This window comes from Leopardus geoffroyi, chromosome A1 (assembly GCF_018350155.1).
Source record: "Leopardus geoffroyi isolate Oge1 chromosome A1, O.geoffroyi_Oge1_pat1.0, whole genome shotgun sequence".
Classification (NCBI taxonomy): Eukaryota; Metazoa; Chordata; class Mammalia; order Carnivora; family Felidae; genus Leopardus; species Leopardus geoffroyi.
The window spans coordinates 123885010-123905990 of record NC_059326.1 but is presented as its reverse complement, the minus strand read 5'-3'; the positions used below and the strand labels follow the sequence as shown (position 1 = coordinate 123905990).

General features: G+C 36.8%; 1 protein-coding gene across 8 annotated transcripts in view; it reads left to right on the top strand.

The window, feature by feature from the left end:
- Nucleotides 1-19121, top strand: part of SLC38A9 (solute carrier family 38 member 9) — an 86383-nt gene extending 67262 nt beyond the window's left edge. For 7 of the 8 annotated variants that reach the window (XM_045493476.1, XM_045493435.1, XM_045493428.1 and 4 more), the window contains 4 exons: nucleotides 10526-10639; nucleotides 12058-12206; nucleotides 17091-17180; nucleotides 18339-19121. In XM_045493476.1, the coding sequence (XP_045349432.1) occupies nucleotides 10526-10639; nucleotides 12058-12206; nucleotides 17091-17180; nucleotides 18339-18504 (519 nt within the window). In that variant the 3' untranslated portion in view covers nucleotides 18505-19121. Of the gene's footprint in view, nucleotides 1-10525; nucleotides 10640-12057; nucleotides 12269-17090; nucleotides 17181-18338 lie in introns of all 8 variants that reach the window. The other variant, XR_006715932.1, reaches the window with a different exon arrangement.
- Nucleotides 19122-20981: the final 1860 nt, after the last annotated feature.

The window sequence follows — 20981 nt, the reverse complement described above, 5'->3', positions numbered from 1 at the left end:
TTGCTGGAGATAAAGAGCAACATTACATAATGATCTTTAGGGATCAGTTCATCAAGAAAACACAGTAATCATAAATATGTATGCACCCAGTGACAGAGCCTCCAAATAAATGGAGCAACTGTCAAAACAGAAAGAGAAGTAGACAAATCCGCAATTATAATTGGAGATTTCATTACCCCTCCCTTAATAATTGATAGAATAGAAAATAAATAAGGATATAAAAAGCCAAAACAGTATTAACCTACTTGATGTAATTAGCGTTTATAAAGGTCTTCTGTCAAGCAACAACTCAATGCACATTCGTTTCAAATGTTCATGGAACATACAACATAGATTATATGCTAGGAAATTGAATAAATCTCAATAAATTTAAAAGGATTGAAATCATACCAAGTAAGTTCTTTGACCACATTGAAGTGAATTTAAAAATCACTAACAGAAAGAAATTTCGAAAATTGACTAAATACATGGAAATTAAATAACAGCTTCCTAAGTAAGCAATGAGTCAAAGAAGAAATCACAAGGAAAATTGGAAAATACTTTGAGATTACTGAAAATGAAGGTACAACATAGCAAAACTAATGGGATGCAGCCAAAGCAGTGCTTAAAGGGAAATTTATAGCTATAAATATCTACATTAAACAAGAAGAAAGATCTCAAATCAATAACCTAACCTCTACCTTAAGATAGTGGAGAAGAGCGAACTGAACCCAAAGTAAGCAGAAGTTAAGGAGTTACTTGTGGCCTTGTCTGCAGATTTTGAACTCAGTTTGATGGCTTCTAACCATGTAAATGAAAACCATGGTGAAGCTCTATTAGAGGCCTATATAATTGTTACTGAAATAAAAAGGAAGAAGAGTTCACTGTGCCTGGGAATTCTGAGAAGGCTTCAAGTAATGTTTAGCAGGGTCATTTTGAAGCAAAAATCCTAAGTAGACGGAAGTTAGTTCTCAATTAGAGCAAGAATATAAGTCAGGGTCTCCCATTTTCATGTTTACTATTAACTGGTAACACATCTGGCATATTGCCTGTAAATGGGATTGAGTAAACCTAGATTTTCCAAACTTTGTAATTTGGTGACCTTCAATTTTTTTTGATATGTAAAAATAGTATTATGTGATACCTGCCTCTCAGGGTTTTAATCACAATTAAACATTATAAAATAGGAAAAGTATTTAACATGCTGTGGTGTACAGTAGGAGCTAGAAATTTTTTGTTTCTGTGCCCCTCCTTCTTTTTCTCCTGACATTACATACCGTGGATCTCTCAGCTAACAGGGGAAAGTATTTTCCCATTCAGAGTCTTTCCAGTACTTTAAAACTTGTTTTGTAATGAGAACATATTAATTCTTCCTATAATGTTAATAGGGTAGATCCCCAGAAAAATATATAATCGAACCATGTCAATTCGTTCTTTATCTATTCTCTCATCACTGAACTAGATTTTAATTTTAAAACTGGCTTTTCACCAAGGGTTCATAGTAATAGAAGAAAGTCATGTGTAGAATGTTGCTTCATTGTTTAATAAGAACCATAATTGGGATATTCTTTATTAAATTGCTTACCATCTTTCATGCATGGGCTGTAGAGAATTATTTCTTTGTGTTCAAGACTAGGAAAAGTTTCTCCTAATGAACTCATTATTTGACAAGGATCATATAACTACTCTTGTTTCTGTTCTTGCCATGACTTCTGGAAAACTTAAGAATTATCATTTGGTATACCTTTTCTTAGACACAACTTACTTTTAGAGTTTTTATCTTTCCTCTCACATTAGATTTAGTTTTTATCTTGAAAATGTTTAGTCTCATTATACTTATACTTTTGTCATAAACAGTTTTAAATCTTCCAAGGGAATAGGAAAAATAATCTTATTTATCCTAAGTAAGTATTTGGAACTTTAGGATATAAGGGGAAATTGAATATATATATATATATTTTTTTTTTTTCAACGTTTATTTATTTTTGGGACAGAGAGAGACAGAGCATGAACGGGGGAGGGGCAGAGAGGAGAGGGAGACACAGAATCGGAAACAGGCTCCAGGCTCCGAGCCATCAGCCCAGAGCCTGACGCGGGGCTCGAACTCACGGACCGCGAGATCGTGACCTGGCTGAAGTCGGACGCTTAACCGACTGCGCCACCCAGGCGCCCCTTGAATATATATTTTTAAAGTTCTCTACTTTTAAATCCCTTCCTTCTTCTTCACAAGTTCCCAGACTAATTGCCACTTGAACAAAGCTACCTACTCCAAGTTTTAGGAAGTTTATAAATATATGTGTAAAATATCTGCTTCAGCTCTGCAGGAAATCTGTATATCTCATTAACAGTATGTTCTTTGGTGCTCACTAAGTCACGTATCTATACTAATCAACTCTTCTCACACCAACTTAGACCAAGTGCCCTAGAAACCCACTTGGTGAGGTGTAGAATTCTCATGTATTGAATCATTCTATCCATAAGGCTGTGCTTCTCAAACTTTACCACTAAAGTCTCCTAATGACAGAGAATACCTTGTATACCTGGGAATCTGTAGGTGAAGAACACAACTTCGACAAATTCTCATGTTTAATTTTAAGCATGCATGTACATTTTTATTGTACTCTAAATTATTTTGTCTTACTAGAAAAGTCTTAAAATCATGAGTTAAGTTATGAACAGACCTCACTTTACACACTTCCTATATGCATGACTTATAGTTACTTTGGTTTAGTTAAATTACCTCAGTCCCCCTAACAACATGGTTCAAATTCCAATTACCACAGGATTTGAACTATGAATACTTACATAAACTAGTAGCTACCTGCCTTTCAATTCACAAATCACTACTGAAATAACAGGCATATGTCATGATTCATTACCATTCACATCACTTCTTTCAGAGTCTGTCAGAGATTGGTCACCACACATCTCTAATTCACTTTACACACAGACTGCCAAGCGGATGGTTGAGTTGCCCCCTTGTAACCTGGTCGTAAATCCAGATAATATTTTACAAAAATGGAAAATTGAGAGAGGGAATTGGCCAAAAAAGGTGAAAGTGCAATAATGAACACAAAGTGATAATACTGGAAATACAATTTGAATGAAACATAGATGGAGTCATAAAGGAAACATCTGCTTGTGGAAAGGTAGACCCTGCTGCCATTTGAGACCCTCCAGATGGGCAGTCAGAGGAACTTGGGGAAGATGAACCTCTCAACGTGAATGAAGGAAATGGTTGTGATGAGAAGAACGAAGTTGTTCCCGAGGAAGTGACACCAGCAGAAAACTTCACACTGAAAGAATTCTGAGATACTTCACAGCTTTGAAAGCACAAAGGATGAAATGGTGGAAAGCATTGCAACCTTAGAAGGAAGGAATATGACAATTCACTAAGGTGTGGAAAAAATGGTTGTTGTAGATTGTAATTATACTATAAGAAGGAGGAAACAGTTCAAACTGTCCTTGGTAAGTTTTTACAAATAAATAAAAGATTTTAATTCTCATTGTTTCTGATGTTTTAAAATAGTATATTAAATAAATAGTACTTTTACTCTCTTTTTCATTTCCTTTTACATTTGTAACCAACGGAGTTTTTAATGTTTTGACAAAAGTTGTTAAAGATCATGGAACAATCATAATTTTTATCATAGATTATTGTGATTGCAGTGCACATTTTTTTTTAACATCTGATAATTTATTTCTTTATTTTTTATGTTTTATTTTTATTTTTGAGAGAGAGAGTGAAAGGGCAAGTGAGCAAGAGGCAGAGAGAAGGAGACAGAGAATCCCACATTGGGGGGGGGTGGTATGGAGAGTGAGAGAGAGAAGCGGGGCTCACCCAAAGCAGGGCTTGACCTCACCTAATGTGGGACTTGAGATCATGACCTGAGCCACTGTCAGATGCTTAATGACTAAGCCACTCAGGCGCCCCAACAACTGATAATTTATTGAAATCATTGGTGTCAGTATCTACAATAGTGACTTTGACCACTTGATATTTAATAGTATCTGAAGGGCTAAATAATCTCTGAAGGACTGTGCAAGTCAGTTAGTGGCTTATGGATCCTCGTCTGGAAATGACTTTGGAAAACCTTAGGAATCTTAGTACCTTCAGCCCAAGGAGTTTTTCTTGTAGTGAGTCTCAGAGTCCTGGTAGGCCTCTAAACTGGTTGTTTGACGTTTATTTATTTTTTGGGACAGAGAGAGACAGAGCATGAACGGGGGAGGGGCAGAGAGAGAGGGAGACACAGAATCGGAAACAGGCTCCAGGCTCTGAGCCATCAGCCCAGAGCCTGACGCGGGGCTCGAACTCACGGACCGCGAGATCGTGACCTGGCTGAAGTCGGACGCTTAACCGACTGCGCCACCCAGGCGCCCCAAAACTGGTTGTTTGATATTCTTTTCCTTTGTGCCTCAGATCTAGTCAGCATGAAGCTTCTCCAGGGAATATACATTGTGGCTGATTAGGGTAATTCATATTCGATTAATTCCCACCTCAGGTTTTTTGGGAGTCTTTCCAGTGTCTGTAAGCCATGGCTGCAGTGCACAACTTTCGGACTACTTGTTCCTGGGTGAGAGCGAACAGCGGTAAGACAGGAACAGGTGGACCCCAGCTGTGCTGCAGCTGCCACCACATCTTCCTCAAAAAGGTGTCCAGGCAGATTTAGTCTCATCCTACTGTGAAAAGACAGGACAGCCTATACTTAGTTTTGCATTTCCTAAAACTCTTATGTAGAATTGCTTTTCTGGAAATGCACACCAGTGTATCTAGAGGTGAGCATTCCCCAGTGGGAGAAACTCAGGACTGCTCAGAGAGATAGACTCAGTTCATGGTTTCCGAAGGATTATAGAAGAGTTTCTGCCTTTCCTAGTGGAACACTCAGTGGGCCTCAAAAATCTGTTTTTTTATGTAAATACCATAAAATGAGTTCTTGTTTCTGCCGAGTTTTGGGACTAGCACTTTGTAGAACTAGTATGTGAGGTTCAGCTGATAATATTTGACTCAAGTTTTATCCTTTGTAGGAAATATTTTAAAAAATAAAAGCTTAAAAGTTTAAATGGTCGATGGTTTCTTACTGTCTTAATTGAAACTATGGTATGAAATGTGGTCTAGCTTTCAAAAAATCAGACTTCATGTTAACTTCTTAAAATGTTAGTAACTACTCGGGGCGCCTGGGTGGCGCAGTCGGTTAAGCGTCCGACTTCAGCCAGGTCACTATCTCGCGGTCTGTGAGTTCGAGCCCCGCGTCGGGCTCTGGGCTGATGGCTCAGAGCCTGGAGCCTGTTTCCGATTCTGTGTCTCCCTCTCTCTCTGCCCCTCCCCTGTTCATGCTCTGTCTCTCTCTGTCCCAAAAATAAATAAACATTGGAAAAAAAATTTTTTTAATAAAAAAAATGTTAGTAACTACTAACGATAAACATTTGTGAAGCACTTGGTGCCAACAAAATTCTAAACACTTTAAATACATGTAAATATATACTCTCCTTTTGATTATACTGAAATTAGCTTATATACTTGCATAAGCTAAGCTAAATGGGTACTATGTTGTGAGAAAAAATTGGTCATTTGGTTTATTTAATGACTATACTTTTCAGTGGGTTTCAGTAAGGAATTTAACTCATAGAAGTCCTGTTAATATTATGATTTATTTTCTTGAGATTTAAACCAGAAAATGTGAAGTTTGTCAGGGACTCTGACTTGTTAATGTTAATATTATGTTAGTCATTCAGAGCTCAGTAAACAAAGGGTTGAAAGTAGAGAAGAAGGGAATGCTTGGGTGGCTTGGTTGGTTGAGCATCTGACTTCGGCTCAGGTGATGATCTAACCGTTCCCAAGTTTGAGACCTGTGTAGGGCTCTTTGCTGACAGCTCAGAGCCTGGAGCCTATTTCAGATTCTGTATCTCCCTCCCGCTCATGCTCTGTCTCTCTCTCTCTCTCTCTCTCAAATAATAAACATTAAAAAAAAAATTTTTAATAAAAGAAAGAGAAGAAGGCAAAAGAATAAAAGGGCCTCATTTTGTTCTGTATAAACTAGTCGGACTTGGATGCAAAGACATTTGTGAAGGAGAGCAATGAGGCTCCCAAACAGGTGTAATGATCAGATTTTTCAGGTTTGTTAAGTTTGATTTAATTTCATGGTTTTTTTTCACTAAACATAATTTTTTTTTATGTGTAGCTAAATGGGATATAATTTCTATTCTTTTTTTAAAAAAAAATTTTTTTTTAACTTTTTTTATTTTATTTTTGAGACAGAGAGAGACAGAGCATGAACAGGGGAGGAGCAGAGAAAGAGGGAGACACAGAATCTGAAACAGGCTCCAGGGTCTGAGCTGTCAGCACAGAGCCCAACGCGGGGCTCGAACTCACAGACCGTGAGATCATGACCTGAGCCGAAGTCGGACGCTTAACCGACCAAGCCACCCAGGCGCCCCAATTTCTATTCTTTAGTAAGGCATTCCTTACCAAAAAGAAAACCAAAAAAGTTGTAGAGTTGAAGATCATCCAACTCATTCTTTTTCTTTCTTTTTTTTTTTTTTTAAGTGTATTTATTTTGAGGGAGCAAGTGTGGGAGATGGGCAGAGAGGAAGAGAGAGAGAGAGAGAGAGAGAGAGAGAGAATCCCAAGCAGGCTCCACACTGTCCACGCAGAGCCCAACTCAGGGCTCAACCTCGTGAACCATGAGATCCATGACCTGAGCAGAAATCAAGAGTCAGACGCTTAACAGACTGAGCCACATAGGCACCCCTCAACTCACTCTTTTTCATCAGAATATGTGGTCTCTGTAACCATCCGGAAAATGATCCTGGATTTGTGGACTAACCTCTTGGTATTTGCTTATGATGTTTGAATTAGAACGTACACAGTGCTTTTTGTTTGTTTGTTTTGCCTGTCTTTATTTAGTTTCACACCCTGCTAGTTCTTTAAAAATAATTTGGGATGGCTTCTATCTTAATTTGTTACTTACTTTTTGCTTCTTCATATTAATCTGTGCAGTTTACTTAACACTACGTCATCAGAAGTTTTGATGTAAATGTCTGGGGTAGGTCTGTGTGGTCAGTTTCTGTCATTTTTGTTAGTAAATGCTCCACTGGATAGTATTTTCACTATGAACAGTATGTGGAACAAATTATAAACCATAATTTGAGAAGCAGAATGTGCTTCCAGCACCACTTGTGCCTCCTTGTAAAGCTGGTCCTCATTTTGAGGTGGCGTTCTTCCCATCATTAATTAGTTCCCTACCATCGCCCTGCCAGCCATTGCTCATTCATGAGGCAGAGTAGGTTACCTAATTAATGTGTAGGATTCATACTGTCATTTGTACCTCTTTTTAAACCTATTTTTTACTTTGAGACTTGCCTAACAGATAGCTTTTTTCTACCCTTTTCCAATAAATGGGCTTTTAAGAGGCTATATCTCCAGGCCAAGTACAGTGATGGCTTGTGTTCAAGCCAAAGAATAACAAAACCCACATGTGTGCATGGTATTCATAGGTGGCATGTTTCCCAGGATCGTGCTAAACCTCAGCTGCTTTCATATTAAAACATCTTTTCTGTTCTTTAGAGTAGTTTCAGATGAAAACAGATATGCAACTCTTGACCTAGTTCTATTGAATGTACATTTCAACTACTATAAAATGGACTTTTCTGATTTTAATATTCCTCTTGCATCTCTGTGTGTATTCAGTTGTATCCTTTGTTACTCATAACTTGTTACCTCTTTATCTTTGTTCTCTGTATTATTTACTAACTACGACACAAATGCATTCAACACTGATCATTTCTCCATTGCAGTAGTAAGGGCATGCAATTTGGAGCCATAACATCTTTGATTTGAATGCTGACTTCACCAGCTACTTTCTTTGTAACCATGAACAAGTTTTGTAACCTTGCTGCACTAGTTTACTCATCTATAAAATGAAGAAATGTATCATACTTACATTTAATGAGATAATACATACAAAGGGCTTAGTGCATAGTGTAACCCCTAGCCAATGTAATAACTGCCTAATAACTATAACCAGCTTAGTTATTATTTTTTCTGTACATTTACCAGGTTCTACCTGTGTGCCTCGTATTGTCCTGGGCATTGAGGATATAAAGACGAGAAAGACACAGTCCTTGTCCTCAGGGATCTCATAATCTAGTAATATGGAACAACTTATACATAGAAAAATTAACATAACAACATAATACAAGAACCATTAACCTTGGCTACTTTTTGGGTGTTGAGGGACATTTTCTTTCCACTTAAGATCTTTCATATTGTGAAACATATATTACTTTTATAATAAAAACTAATGACAACTGCAATACACTCTAAAAGGTGCTGCATTTCAGGTATATATTCAGTGCTATAAGAACAGGAAAGCAGGGGGCACCTGGGTGGCTCTGTCAGTTAAGAGTCTGACTTCAGCTTAGGTCATGATTTCACAGTTGGTGGGTCCAAACCTTGCACTGGACCGTGTGCTGATAGCTCAGAACCTGGAGCCTACTTTGGATTCTGTGTCCCCCTCTCTCTCTGCTCCTTCCCCACTCATGCTATCTCTGTCTCTCTCAAAAATAAACGTTAAAAATGAAAATTAAAATAATAATAAAAAGAACAGGAAAGCAGAAGGAAAAACTATCTGTTTAGGAAGCTCTTGCATCTTAGACTTTTCAGCTTCATCAGACTGTCCCCAGAGTCTACTAAGGTACACATCTTTTTAGAAAGCCTGGCCAAAATAATGTGGCAATTAGGTGCTATTATATAGGCTGAAGACTGTATAGCTGTCTCTGACACAGCCATCTTGGCCCCTCGAGATTTTGCATTTTATAAGACTACCTCTGTTTTTGACTGGTGTTGAGTAGGTTGAATGTAGAAGGACTTTTTTTTCTTTTAAGTTTACTTATTTATTTAGAGAGAGAGCACGCAAACATGCAGGAGGAGCAGAGAGGGAGAGAGAAGATCCCAAGCAGGCTCCACGCTGTCAGCACAGAGCCCGATGTGGTGATCAAACTCATGAACCACGAGATCATGACCTAAACTGAAACCAGGAGTCAATCACTTAACTGACTGAGCCTTCCGGGTGCCCCAGTGGTAGAAGGACTTTTAAACATCGTAACAGGAGACAACTACCCTTTGCTATGAAAGTTAGAGTTGCCAGATTCATTTCTGTTCATCTTATACAAGACCATGAGACAACCTTAGGAGTGACCGAAGGCTAGCCTGAAATGGGCCCTAGGCTTCGTGAACTTTAAAGAGGAAAGACTTTGAAAGCCCCCTGGAGTTTAGGTAAGCCACTCCTTCCGCAACCCTAAACAGTTAGAAGCTTTTTGAGAATGCTAGAATCATCCTGCATAGTCTAAGCTCCTGTAGCTTCTTAGGCCTGTCCACCATGTAGTTCAGGGTAGAGAATCCTGGTTTGTTTTCAAGTTGATTGTCTACTTAGACCTAACATTAGGATTTCTCATAGTTTGTTACTTGCTTTTAAGTGAATTTATCAACATTCAAGTTTATAAGTTTCTACTATTGCTCAACCCATTTAAGGAAAGAGTCGTCCAAAAGATCAGTAATGTTCCTTAATGCCAAATGTTCACTTTTCTTATAGTGTTATCAAACTAAAGTAAAATTGTATATAATTTTTTTCTTATCTGTTTTCTTAGCTTTCAAAGCAATTTGTGTTTAAAATGAAAAATGAATAGGCTTCTTGCCATAATTTAGTTGTGCTGAATTGTTTGGCTGTAACTTTAGTGGTGATGGAGACCAGATTCGTGAGCTGTGGGATCTGTTCTGTTTGGATCTGACAGCTGGCTGCGTTAAATATCTTGGAGCTTTTTACTTCACATGGGGGTAGGAGGTCAGGAGGGTAGGAGCAGCAGTGGAAGAAAGCAACCCACTTGATTTAATATGCTGCATTTGTTTACTGCTTCCAATAATAACATTGTGCAGCTGTTTGAACAGCTGCCTTTTGATTTCCTTTTGTTTACTGTTTAGGTTTATTAAGCTTGTCTTTGATACCTGCTTACTGTCTGCCCTTTAACTAGCATTTCTTCTTTATTAAATATATTTCTTAATGTGTACCAGTTTCTTTCAGCCTAGGCATGCTTTGATGGTTTAACACAGTCATTTTACTAAAAGAAGGAATTTTAATTCTGTCGGTCATACTGAAGATGGCTTATTTTGCTTTCTTATTGTCCCTTAGCTTTATTATTTTTAGTGAAATGTTTTTATAATTTGGTAAATAAATTACCTTAGAAATTAGTCATAATTTTCTGTTGAGTCACCACTTACGTTAATTTACTAAATCTGCCAACTTGTAGCTTAATCTGCATACTCCAAAATAGTAAAAAAAAAAAAAAAAGTCAGGTTAATTGTAAAGTATGTGAATTTTGTTTTATTTAGTTTCTGTGAACAGATTGGATACCTGGAAGGCACATACACACAAACACACATAGCAAAAAGATAAATCTTGTATTTATTTGTCAGTTTTCTTATTTAGTCTATTCAGGCAGACTTAACTGCAAATTTATTCAGTATCATGGGAATTTTGTTCTCTTTTTACAGGTGAGAGACTTGTCCATTGCTTATATGCTGGTGACATTAACCTACCTCTATATTGGAGTCCTGGTTTTTGCTTCTTTTCCTTCACCACCATTAACCAAAGATTGCATAGAGCAGGTAAGGCACTAGGTACCCTCTCTTTGTGATTGTTTATACATTCATATCTGCAAAGCAGGCAGGGTGAGACAGTAGCAAGATACAATACCAGACAGACCTGGGTTTGAATACCATCTCTACTATTTACTGTACATGTGAGAATTTAGGCACCTTCCCTATCCTTTCCGAACTTCAGTTTTCTATCTCATGAAGCAGTATAATACATACACCATAGATTTTAAAAGAGATTCTTGAGAAAGCATACTGTATGCTGGCCTCTTTTGGTACTCAAATAGATGATTCCTATTGTGTGCATACTATTATTATTGTTTGGAAAACTGTTACTGGTGCTATTCATGAATTTATAAAACCTCCACTGAGAATACATTCAATCTCCTTATTTTGCAAAGCCCAGATCTGGAAATGTCCTGGATAATCTGATGTCTTTGCTCATCAGTCCCCAATAATAGGTCTAACACTCATTTTGTACTGCATGGCAGCCAGTAAAACAAAGAAAGACTATTTAACCATTAAAAAGAGAGGGAAAGACAGAATGAATTAAAGAAAAAAATTACAAAAAAGTTACTATAAGTAATACTTTCTTTGATTTGGCCTATCATAAATTTAGGAATAGTATAGTTTCTAGTTTAATGTGACTGACAGATTTCTCACAAAAATAGCATTTTACAGATGGCTTTTTTTCTAGTCTCCAATTCCTCCAATAAGAAATTCCTCCAATAAGAGTGTTGTGGAATATACAGTGTGATTTATTATGGATGGATTATAAGAGTTATTTCAGCATAATAACATTAATAATGTTCTCATCTTTATAAGAGAAATAAGTTTGAGTTATTACTGTTATGATAGCTTGAAATGTTCTTCTCTTGATTTCCTTGATTCCAGAAGTTCTTTGGCAGGAAGATGCTTGCTGAAAATTCCCCCAATGTGAACAATCCCATATAAAGGCCACTCCCTTGGGAATAGGAATAGCTATGGTATTCTTATTTGAAAATTAAAAAAAAAAGTTCTGATTAACTTTTTTTTAGATGCCAAACTAAAGTGGATAAAATCATGAAAGGAAATAAAAATAAATCCTTCTTTTAGTTATAGCCTGCAAATAGTAATGATACAAGGTGATCCAGAGCGAAGGAGAAGATTTCTTTGTCATTTGTTTTAATGTCAAATCAATTGAAGACTGATACTTTTGTAAAACTGAATAAAAATGCGGCAATGTCAAATTTGTATCAAAGTTTCTAAACACTTATTTCAATTTCTGTACTTGGTTCATTGAAGAATAATAGTTAATGTAAACAGTTTGTGGATGAGCAAACCACAATTTGAGTTGCACCTATGTTCCAAAAAAAACAGACATTCCATTATATAAATTTGTATATACTGAATTGATTTTTAACATTACTTCATTATCTTTCTTGGATTAGAATTTTTTAGACAACTTCCCTAGCAGTGACATCCTGTCCTTCATTGCAAGGATATTCCTGCTGTTCCAGATGATGACTGTATACCCACTCCTAGGCTATTTGGCTCGAGTTCAGCTATTGGGCCATGTCTTCGGTGACATTTATCCTAGGTAAGGGCTCCTCTTCTCTTGGCCAGCAAGATGTGCCAAGCAACAAATGACTGTGCAAACAGGTCAGTTTAAAATGTGACTGATCCTTTTGCTATAAAAATTTGCCTAATGAAAATGGTTACTAAAGATAGGTCACTGGTGTTCTTTTCCCTGAAGAGCTTTAAAATTAGAATCTACTTCCTTGTCCAGATTGATTTAAAGATAATCCCCTCGGGGCGCCTGGGTGGCTCAGTCGGTTAAGCATCTGACTTCAGCTCAGGTCATGACCTCAAGGTTCGTGAGTTCGAGCCCCACATCAGGCTCTGTGCTGACAGCTCGGAGCCTGGAGCCTGCTTCTGATTCTGTGTCTCCCTCTCTCTCTCTGCCCTTCCCCCACTCACACTCTGTCTCTCTCTCTCAAAAATAAATAAACATCAAAAAAAATTTTTTTTAATAAATAAAGATAATCCCCTCTAGTTTAGTTATATTAGCTCTGATATCAGTTATGTTTATCTTACATTTTAGCTGCCAATTTATTTACACATTGCCAGGAAGTTAATAGTATATAGTACCTGTATTGGCAATGTATGGCTAATGAGAAGCAACTCTTTTATATTAGTTATTGATTATTAGTATTTACTCATATATTTATTAACATTCATGCATTAAAAAAATTTTTTTAATGTTTATTCTTGAGACAGAGAGAGAGAGACGGAGCATGAGCCAGGGAGGGGCAGAGAGAGAGGGAGACACAGAATACGAAGCAGCCTCCAGGCCCTGAGATGTTAGCACAGAACCCGACACAGGGCTCAAACTCATGCATAAACCGTGAGATCATGACCTGAGCTAAAGTCGGATACTCAAACAACTGAGCCACCAGGTGCCCCTAACATTCATGCATTTTTACATAAATCATAATTGTTTAGAATTGAAGGTGAGATATATAACAAGTTTAAATTCCTATTTGTTCCTGTAACTACTGCTATAGTTTTCAGTCTCTTATTGGTGATAGAGCAGTTTTGAGTCCTTTTGAAAATCTGTTCAAAGCTAATCACCCTCATCCAAAAGAAATTTTCATAAACTGCTTCAGTGTTTCCCTACAACTTGATGCTGGATTCCTGGTTAACTCCTGCTAACATTAAGTTTTAGTATAGATTCATCCTCGTAAAAAGTACCTAGTCCTAACTTATTTTACTTGAAATAAATGGTCTTAAATGAAGAAAACTTTCATACAAAAAATTTTGTAATTACATTTACAGTAACCAGCTAAAACAAGTCTTCATCAGTTCTTCTCCAAAGTGAAGTAATGCAGTATTTTCCCTCATTAACTAAATAATTAATATAAATATGTTTGTTTAAAAATAGAAAATCTATGAAAGCAAAAGTCCAGAGGTATCAGGTCTCTAGCATTGATAGTAGCAACAGCTATAGTTCTAACATTGCTCATCTTGAAGGTTGGATTTCGGTACATACAAGACTCCTATTGTGTTTATACCCTGTGTTGTATTTACATTCACCAGAATAAAATAAATACAATGAAGACATAGATGAAAAAAATTCTAGGTAAATGAATTATTCCTGTTTTCTGCCATTATTTTGCATAATGGTGGCTATTAGAATGTTTTTTCTTCTTGGAAATAGTCTGAAATTTCCCTTTCATGTTCACATTGCATTTCTTTCTCTACCACCAGGAACACACTACCATTTATCCTGCAATTACAAGTCCTCTACAGACTGTATGATTCAGAGCATACTTTTTTGAGCTCAGTACCTCCTTTATACTCTTAAAGTTTATTGAGAACCCCCAGGAACTGTATTTACCTTTTGTGAGTTATATCTATCAATATTTAACATATGAAAAATTAAAACTGAAAAATTTTTAAGTATTAATGAATTTATTTAAAGAACATTAATAGGGTGCCTGGGTGATTCAGTCGGTTGAGCGTCCAGCTTCGGCTCAGGTTATGATCTCATACTCCATGAATTTGAGCCCCACGTCGGGCTCTGTGCTGACAGCTCAGATCCTGGAGCCTGCTTCAGATTCTGTGTCTCCCTCTCTCTACCTCTACACCCCCCAAAAGTAAATAAGCATTAAATAAAATATTTTTTTAAAGCAATAATATAAAACTATTACTTGTTTTAAAATAACATATTTATGAAAAATAATTGTTTCCCAAAAAATTTTTATTTTACATTTTCCAAACTTTTTAAAGTTTTATTTATTTAAGTAATTTCTACACCCCACATGCGGCTTGAATTCACAAGCCTGAGACCAAGAGTCACATGCTCTTCCAACTAAGCCAGCAAGATACCCCACATTTTCAAAACTCTGATTTGCTAGAAGATAATTGGATTCTCCTATCTTCTGCATTCAGTCTGTTAAAATATGTTGTTTTCATTAAAATCTATGAAGGAAATCTACCCTCACATAGACATGTTGTTGGAAAAGCAGTCTTTTAATAGCCTTTTCAGACTATTATGGATATTCTTCTTTGATACTTTGCCAAATTTTAACAAGTGGTAGTTTCCTATAAGTTAGTCAAATCAGAAATTCAGTTATATTAAAACCCATTGGTCTGTCTTACGCTTTGGATACTTTACCCGTGATGTTTTTGTAACATCATGTTTAGTCACCTGGAAAATATCATTTCACTGATTTCTGCAGATCTTCCAAATGTTGACATACTTCCTTATAATATCAAAACCCACTTTCGTAATATTGCCACCAATTTCATTATAAACCTCTTTAAATATTGAAAAACTGTCAAACTGAGGGTGGCAAGTACAAGCTGTCCAAAATTCTAATTTTTACTTGAAAGCTCAAATTTTATCATTGACAACACATACACATGTTTTCCTTGAAGTGACAAGATCATAAGCTTTCGTTTTTAAGAAAATGTCTGTCGGGGGGCCTGGGTGGCTCAGTCGGTTAAGCGGCCGACTTGGCTCAGGTCATGATCTCGCAGTCCGTGAGTTCGAGCCCTGCATCAGGCTCTGTGCTGACCGCTCAGAGCCTGGAGCCTGTTTCTGATTCTGTGTCTCCCTCTCTCTCTGACCCTCCCTCGTTCATGCTCTGTCTCTCTCTCTGTCTCAAAAATAAATAAACGTCAAAAAAAAAAAAATTAAAAAAAAAAAAAGAAAATGTCTGTCTAACATCCAAGTCTGAAGAACCACAGTTTGTCTGCCTTTCAAATAAAAATAGCATTCCTTGGAAAAAAGGGCTAGGTTGCTCTCCAGCTCAGTTGCACAAGTACTTTTCCTCAAGACAACCATTATACCTCACCGTGCAGCAGATAAGCTGTATTATGTACTTCCTGTTTAATCACACAGAATAGCAAAAAGGTGTGTGTCCAAAACATGAAAGTTAATAAAACTAATAACTTTTACTTTTTTATGAAGGACTATTTGTTTGAGAGTGTTTTGCAATAAAGCATACAGTATAGAATACAAAATGGTGCAACTGTCTATCCATGCTAAGGGGCCAGCAGTTTTACCTACAATTGCTTTTGCAAAGCAAGTAATGTCTTTTATGATTTGAAATTAATTTTTACCTCAGTGACTTCCTGAAAAGGTATTGGGAACTTCCCTGGGGTTTGTGGTTACACTCAGAACCACTTCTTTGGAAAATACACAACGTTGTTTCCTTTTATAACACAGAAATAACAAAAGAGCCATTGTCTCAAAGCTCTGGAGCAATTTTTAAAGTTGGAGTTTCTAGATAAATAATAAGATCTGGAAGCCTGAATATCTTTGTAATTCATGAGGATGTAGGACTAACTGCTTATTTGTGTAAATATTTTTCCTTATTCTCTATAATCTTTATCGGGTTTTAATTACCTTCTGATAACCTGGGCTCACAAGGTTGCTTTAAGGTATAAATTTGGCTTTTAAGAATCAACTTTTTGGGAAATGGAGTTATTTCTTGAGCATCAAATTTTATGTCCATTCTTTTTCTTTTTCTTTTTCTTTAAGTTTATTTATTTATTTTGAGAGAGAGTGAGAGAGAGCACATGCATGGGAGGGACAGAGAAAAAGGGAGAGAGAGAATCCCAAGCAGGCTCCACGCTGTTAGCACAAACCTGATGTGGGGCTTGAACTCAAGAACTGTGAGATCATGACCTGAGCCAAAATCAAGAGTTGGATGCTTAACCAACTGGGCCATCCAGGCACCCCTACATTATTTTTCTATTCATTATTTTCTATTCACTGAATATCTTTAAGTGACTGAACCTGAAGGATGAAAACCTGCCCATTTTGCCTTTTCCCTTAAAGTAAATAAATACTTTACAGAAAAACACATAGAAAGTTTGTTAAATACAGAAAAGGGGCAAAATTACTCCAAATCCCAAATCATAACACAATTATTACTGCCTTTTTAGTATATTTCCTTCTGATATCTTTTCAAATGTTTTCAGATTTTCTGTAGTAAAAATCTAGCTAGCTTTTTTCCAAGTTGTCTAGATGACTTTTTACCATCTAGGTAACAATGATAAGTTATTTTGAATACTTTTTAATATATCCCATCAGGTAAATTATTACCTTGCTGTATATCTAGGATACTTCTGGTTTTGCCACAAATATCTTGAAGTTAATGGCTTTTTTCATATTTTTGTTTATTAAGAAATTCCAAATGCAATTATGGACCAAAGGTTGTGAACTCTGATACACACTAGTTTGTTCTGACAAATCTTAACCTATTCATATATTTACACAAAAGGAGCAAGGTCACTATCCCGTCACTATCATTGAGTACTATCATTGCCTTCAATTTTTGCTGCGATTTTATTGTCAAGTTTAAGACATTTTCATTTTAAAAATATTAGTAATGAATTTTATTCTCATATTAATGGTTATAATTTGCCTGTTTTTATTTTTATCTTTTCTTCCAAACTCTTCAACTTCTAGCATTTTCCACGTGCTGATTCTTAATCTAATTATTGTGGGAGCTGGAGTAGTCATGGCCTGTTTCTACCCAAACATAGGAGGAATCATAAGGTACAGCCTATAAGGAAACTCTGTCCCTTCATATATTGGCCTTTATTTTTATGGTTTTCCTGTTGATATTGTCGTTGTTGTTAATTTAATTATATGAAATTATTGTATTTAAAACTGGTAACATTCAAATGTAGTTCTCTGCTGTCAAAGTGCTCATGATCTTCCATCACTGCTTCTTCCTGATTCTAGAAGCCCCATTATCCCTTGGGCATCTTTCCCCTTCTGTTTTTCTTTTATACCTTTTTCTCTTTATACAAGATAAAAAAAATTTTATATAAAATCTATAACTTCTTGGAGTACCTGAAGATCTCTAGTATGTTAAGGCTGTGTTCTAAGTTTTTAAATCCATTTCTACTCAAGAACGTGTTTCACTGTGAGTTGCAGTCAGAGAGTAAGAGTTGAGATGGGAGTTTAGATCCCATATGGCTCTTTACTTAATATATTTTCTCTAAAAATGTTGTGATGGGTTGAATAGATGGGGAGTGAAGTTGTGACCTCAAATTCTCATGGAATACTGGGCTGATTTCCTTGACTATAGAAAGCAGGGCTGAGTCACTTTTTTGAAGACCCTTACCTAAGAAAGTAGCAAGAATCAGGAGAGAGCATTGGCCTGATGCTTATTGAATATAATGGATTTTCAAGTTTCTGTTAAGCTAAGGATAGGGTAAAGAAGAAGAAAGTGCGGATCTGACAGTCTTTTGTTGAGGTATTTTTGTTACTATCTTTGATAATTATGCTGAACACCACAGAGATACTCATCTGTTCTCCTTCTCAAGCAGATGCTAGCAGTCCTTCAAAGACTCAGAATGCATAATTAGTTTATAAAAGATCAAAGATAGGAAGCCTGTCTCCAGATGTTTCTGAGGAAGCAGCCACAAACATGGAGACATAGAAGAACTATGGAGATTGGAGAGATGCATAAAAAACTCTGTCAAGCAGATGCTATAAAGATGAACAGGAAATAATATTTTATATTAGCTTAGCAAGTAAAATGTTTTCAACTGACATGCATTATGTCTACAACACTTGAATCAAAAATAATTTTGTTGCCTTATTAGACTAAAGAGGGTTTAAATGGTACTATATTTAACCTTAATTGTAAATCAGCAAAAACAAAATGCAAGATTAATATTAATCCAAAAAGTTTTTATTTCACAGGTATTCAGGAGCAGCATGCGGCCTGGCCTTTGTATTCATATATCCATCTCTCATCTATATAATTTCCCTCCACCAAGAAGACCGTCTGACATGGCCGAAATTAATCTTTCACGTTTTCATCATCATTTTGGGCCTGGCTAATTTGATCGTTCAGTTTTTTATGTGAAATACTCAATGTTTTCTCAAGATCTTTTGTGGTATTTTCAACTTTGACAACAATTCCACATAAATTCACTTGTAAATGGTGTTATTGCTGTAATTCTAAATGTTTTCCTAAGATAATTTGGGGGGAGAAAAAGGGAAATGGAGGTCCATTAATGAGTAATTTTGATTAGAGTCGAAAAGGGGGCAATGATCTTTATCTCTTTTCATATTCACCACCTCCTCATTCTCACTGTCTTTTCTGAGTAGAAGTGTAAGCCCTTAGGAAAAATCACGCTGGTTTTTGCTTTTACAGTTTTAAGGTGCATAGGTTTATTTTGACTACAGTAAAGATTCTCAGGGTGTCACAGCAACTATTGCCAGATGCTATTTCTGTTTTATGTTTGAATGTATTCACTTTCATTTTATTACTTGCTAGATCATTTCTGCAGTTTGTCCAAACATTTACTGTTTGGGACAGTAAACCAAATACCTCATTTTTAAAAAGAAATTTCCATGGCATCAGTGTTAATAGAGTGAACTCCTAACTGCATCCTTAATCTCTGTTTAAAAGAGAGAAAGAATGTCAGTATAGGCTTTGTGGTCATGAAATTTACACAAAATAAAAGAACTGGGAGAGTTTATTGCTGTCTGACTCCTTTTGTTTCTAATCTAGTACCAGTGACTTAGGTCAGAATTCTAGTTCCCCCAGCCACATTTTGCATAGGAACCAGTATGGTTGTCTCCATCAACCCAAGAGGACTCTTACTTTTTGGATTTCTGAGCATTGCATAGGATGTCATGACAGGACCAATGGGGAAGAATATAGGAAACCTGGCAAAGAATGTCAGGTACATGAGTCCCTATAAGAGAGAAAGGAAATGGGGAAGGGACTGGAAAAGTGAGGCTTCCTTCCTAGTGTGTTGGGGATTAATCCAGGAAACGATTAATTCTGTTTGAGGTAAGACTTCCAAGAACTGGTTCCCCAACCACTCCACTGCTTACTTCTTAAATGGCAGAGAAGAGGTTCAATCCCTGAATCTGAGAAAAGGATTAGGGAGTCCGAATTTTTTTTTTTTAATCTTTAATGTTTATTTTTTGAGAAAAAGAGACACAAAGTGTGAAAGGGGAAGGGTCAGAGAGATAGGAGGACACAGAATCTGAAGCGGGTTCCTGGCTCTGAGCTGTCAGCACAGAGCCCAATGCAGGGCTCATACTCACAAAGGGTGAGATCAGACCTGAGTCAAAGTTGAATGCTCAACTCACTGAGCTGCCCAGGTGACCCCTCCTTTTTTAAAAATTCAATTAGTTAACATACAGTGTAGTCTTGTCTTCAGGAGCAGGGCCCAGTAATTCATCTCTTACATATGACACTCACTGCCCATCCCCACAATGCCCTCCTTAATGCCCATCACCCATTCAACACATCCTCCCACCCACCTCCCCTCCAGCCACCCTCAGTTTGTTCTCTGTATTCAGGAGTCTCTTATGGTTTGCCTCCCTCTCTGTTTCTACCTTATTTTTTCTTCCCTTCCCCTATGTTCATCTGTTGTGTTTCTCAAATTTCACATAGGAGTGAATCATATGTTATCTGTCTTTCCCTGACTGACTGATTTCGCTTAGCAAAATATACTCTAGTTCCATCCATGTTGTTGCAAATGGAAAAATCTTATTCTTTTTCATGGCTGAGTAGTTTTCCATTGTATATAGGTACCACATCATCTTCCTCTATTCATCAGTCAATGGACATTTGGGCTGTTTCCATAGTTTGGCTATTGATAGTGCTGCTGTAAACATTGGGGCACATGTGCTCCTTCAAATCAGCATTTTTGCGTCCTTTGGATAAATATCTTGTAGTGCAATTGATGGATCATAGGGTAGTTCTATTTTTAATTTTTTGAGGAAACTCCATACTGTTTTCCAGAATGGCTGCACAGGTTTGCATTCCCACCAACAGTGCCAGAGGTTCCCTTTTCTCCACATCCTCACCAACACCTGTTGTGTCCTGAGTTGTTAATTTTAGTCACACTGACTGGTGTAAGGTGGTATCTCTTTGTGGTTTTGATTTGTATTTCCCTGATGATGAGTGATGTTGAGTATCTTTTCCTGTGTCTGTTAGCTATTTGGATATCTTCTTTGGAAAAGTGCCTATTCATGTCTTCTGCCCATTTCTTCACTGGAGTATTTTTTTTTTTTTTTTTTGGGGGGGTGTTGAGGTTGGTAAGTTCTTTATAGATTTCAGATACTAATCCTTTATTCAAGATGTCATTTGCAAATATCTTCCCTCTGTCCGTGCCTTTTAGTTTTATTGATTGTTTCCTTTGCTGTGCAGAGGCTTTTTATCTTGATGAGGTCCCAATAACTCATATTTGCTTTTGTTTCCCTCACCTCTGGAGACATATCAAGAAGTTGCTGCAGCCTAGTTCAAAGAGGTTGCTGCCTGTTTTCTCCTGTAGGATTTTGATGGTTTCCTATCTCACATTTAGGTCTTTCACGCATTTT